General features: G+C 48.3%; 1 protein-coding gene across 1 annotated transcript in view; it reads left to right on the forward strand.

The window, feature by feature from the left end:
• The first annotated feature begins 1,643 nt into the window (after window positions 1-1,643).
• Window positions 1,644-2,317, forward strand: part of LOC147818968 (uncharacterized protein F54H12.2-like) — a 2,032-nt gene continuing 1,358 nt past the window's right edge. The window contains exons 1-2 of the mRNA XM_087174754.1: window positions 1,644-1,968; window positions 2,173-2,307. Coding sequence (XP_087030880.1) covers window positions 1,644-1,968; window positions 2,173-2,307 — 460 coding nt within the window. The remainder of the gene's footprint in view (window positions 1,969-2,172; window positions 2,308-2,317) is intronic.

The following is a 2,317-nucleotide window of genomic DNA, read 5'->3' on the forward strand; positions in this document are numbered from 1 at the left end:
GAGCAGAGTTTTACGGACGAAGTGTTTACAGTCTCCGACAGCATTCCTCGTTCTCCCCCCGTATACAGGCTCCAAGATTATGACGGAGAACCTATACAGGGCTCGTTTTACGAGGCGCAGCTACAGAAAGTAAAAATGGCTAAAGACAGACTGTACGGAGTGGAAGAAATTCTGAAGCGGCGCACCGTCAGGGGTGAAAAACAGGTTTTTGTACGCTGGAAAAACTGGCCCGAGAAATTCAACAGCTGGGTCAAGGCCTCGGAGCTGAAGGATGTATAAAAGCTACGCGCGTCGAGGCCGGGGCCTTCATTCTACCGCAACACCATGGATCAGCGTCTGAGCGAGGGGTTTTACATCACCCTTCCCTCCAACGCCAGCCTCGGGGTATTTAAAAATAATACCGGCTCCAGTTTCCACGTGGATTTAGCCCAACATATTGATTTAGAGGGCCCTTGGCAGGTGGCTCTGACCGAGATTTCATACCCTCACACCTGGTTTAACGTTCCCATAGAGACAGGCCACTTTGAATGGAGAGAGAAACCCCAGGACACGCAGACGGAGATCCGTCGTCAAAAGATTAGAGGAGGCTATTACTCTAACGTGAATCAACTCGCGAACGAGATGAACGCCTTTCTTAAAAAAATAGGATCTGATATTCACCTAAACTATAGCGCCGTTCAAAAAAGATTTGAATATCATGCGGGAGGTAAGTATCATCTGCGATTTCAACCTCCCTTGGCTTACATGATGGGGGTAAAACCCGGAGAATGGGTCACCTTTGAGGAGAGGTTGTCACCCTATCCGGCGGATATAAAAGCGGGGTTTTATCATCTCTCTCTGTTATAGTGACGTGGTACGGCATCAGTTGGTAGGTGACGCTTACGCTCCTCTGCTGAGAATCGTGGACGTAAAAGGAACTTACGGCGACGTCATCACTCACTATTTTAACCCAGCCTACTATCTGCCTGTGGCAAAGAATCACATTGAAAACATTCACGTAGAGATTAAATCGGATCAGAACTCACCCATCAATTTCACCTTCGGTAAAACCGTCGTTAAATTACATTTTAGACCCGCTACCTCTCATCGTCCTCTGTGAAAAAAAAATAAAACATGGCTCACATACGTCTGAGAGAGGATCCTCATCGCTTTGTGGGTTATTATGAAAGTCAAGTAGGGGGCGCTCTACCCGGTTTTTACGGAGCACCGGTCATGTACGGCCGAGGCATAGGTTCTATATTCTCGAAATTGTTTCGTTTCGTATCCCCTCTGCTGAGAAAAGGTTTTGCCATCGCTAAACCTCACCTTAAATCGGCCGCTTCTAACATCGCCTCCGACGTGATAAGCCGTACGGTGGGGAATGTGATCAATAACAACGCTCAAGAGGGATCCGGAGGGATTATGATCTTATCGCGCAGATCGAGGAGGAGGCCGCCGGGGGAGCGTGTGCTCACAACATCTAAAATATGTCGGGACGTTCCAAAGAGGAAATCAGTCGGCAAACGCAAGCCTAAAGGGAGGAAGTCTGCCCAGAGCTTGGATATCTTTTAAAAAATAAAGAAACAAACAAAAACAACATGGCTCTTTTACATCAGAAATCGCCCGAGTGTACCTTGGCTGAACTGGATTTATTTTCAGCCCCCATGACACAGTTGTCTGTCGAAAACAAGGTTTACACAGAAATTTTACCTCTGTCCGCCATCACAGACGGAGGCCCCATTAAGTTCTTTATCCCCGGAGATGGAGAAAAGTATCTGGACCTGAATGATACGTTGTTGCATCTTCGCGTAAAAATTACCGCCGCCGACGGTACTGACCTACCAAATGATGCGGCGGTGGGTCTCATCAATTACCCTCTGAATACAATCTTCAGCCAGTGCGACGTTACTCTGGGGGATCGATTGATCTCTCAGTCTAGCGCCACGCACCCCTACAGAGCCATGATCGAAACTCTGCTCAACTTTTCTGGTGACACGCTGGGGAGTCAATTCTCCGCAGGGCTATTTTTTAAAGATACGACAGGAGCCTTAGACTCCATCGTAACCAATAATGGTCCTAACAGAGGATTAAATAAGAGAGCCGCCTTTACCGCCAATTCCAGAGAAGTACACCTGCTGGGTCCTCTCCACGGGGATGTATTTTTCTGTGAGAGGCTCCTTTTGAATTCGGTAGATATGAGAGTTAAACTGACCCGCACCAGCGACGCCTTCAGCCTCATGGGAGCCCGCGACTCCGCTTTCCGTTTGAGAATATTAGGGGCCTCTCTGTTTGTCAAAAAAGTCACCGTTTCACCCGCCGTGCGCTTAGGTCACGCGAC

Source organism: Seriola lalandi, unplaced genomic scaffold (assembly GCF_002814215.2).
Source record: "Seriola lalandi dorsalis isolate HSWRI2012SDOR001 ecotype SW California unplaced genomic scaffold, Sedor1 jcf7180002054381, whole genome shotgun sequence".
Lineage (NCBI taxonomy): Eukaryota > Metazoa > Chordata > Actinopteri > Carangiformes > Carangidae > Seriola > Seriola lalandi.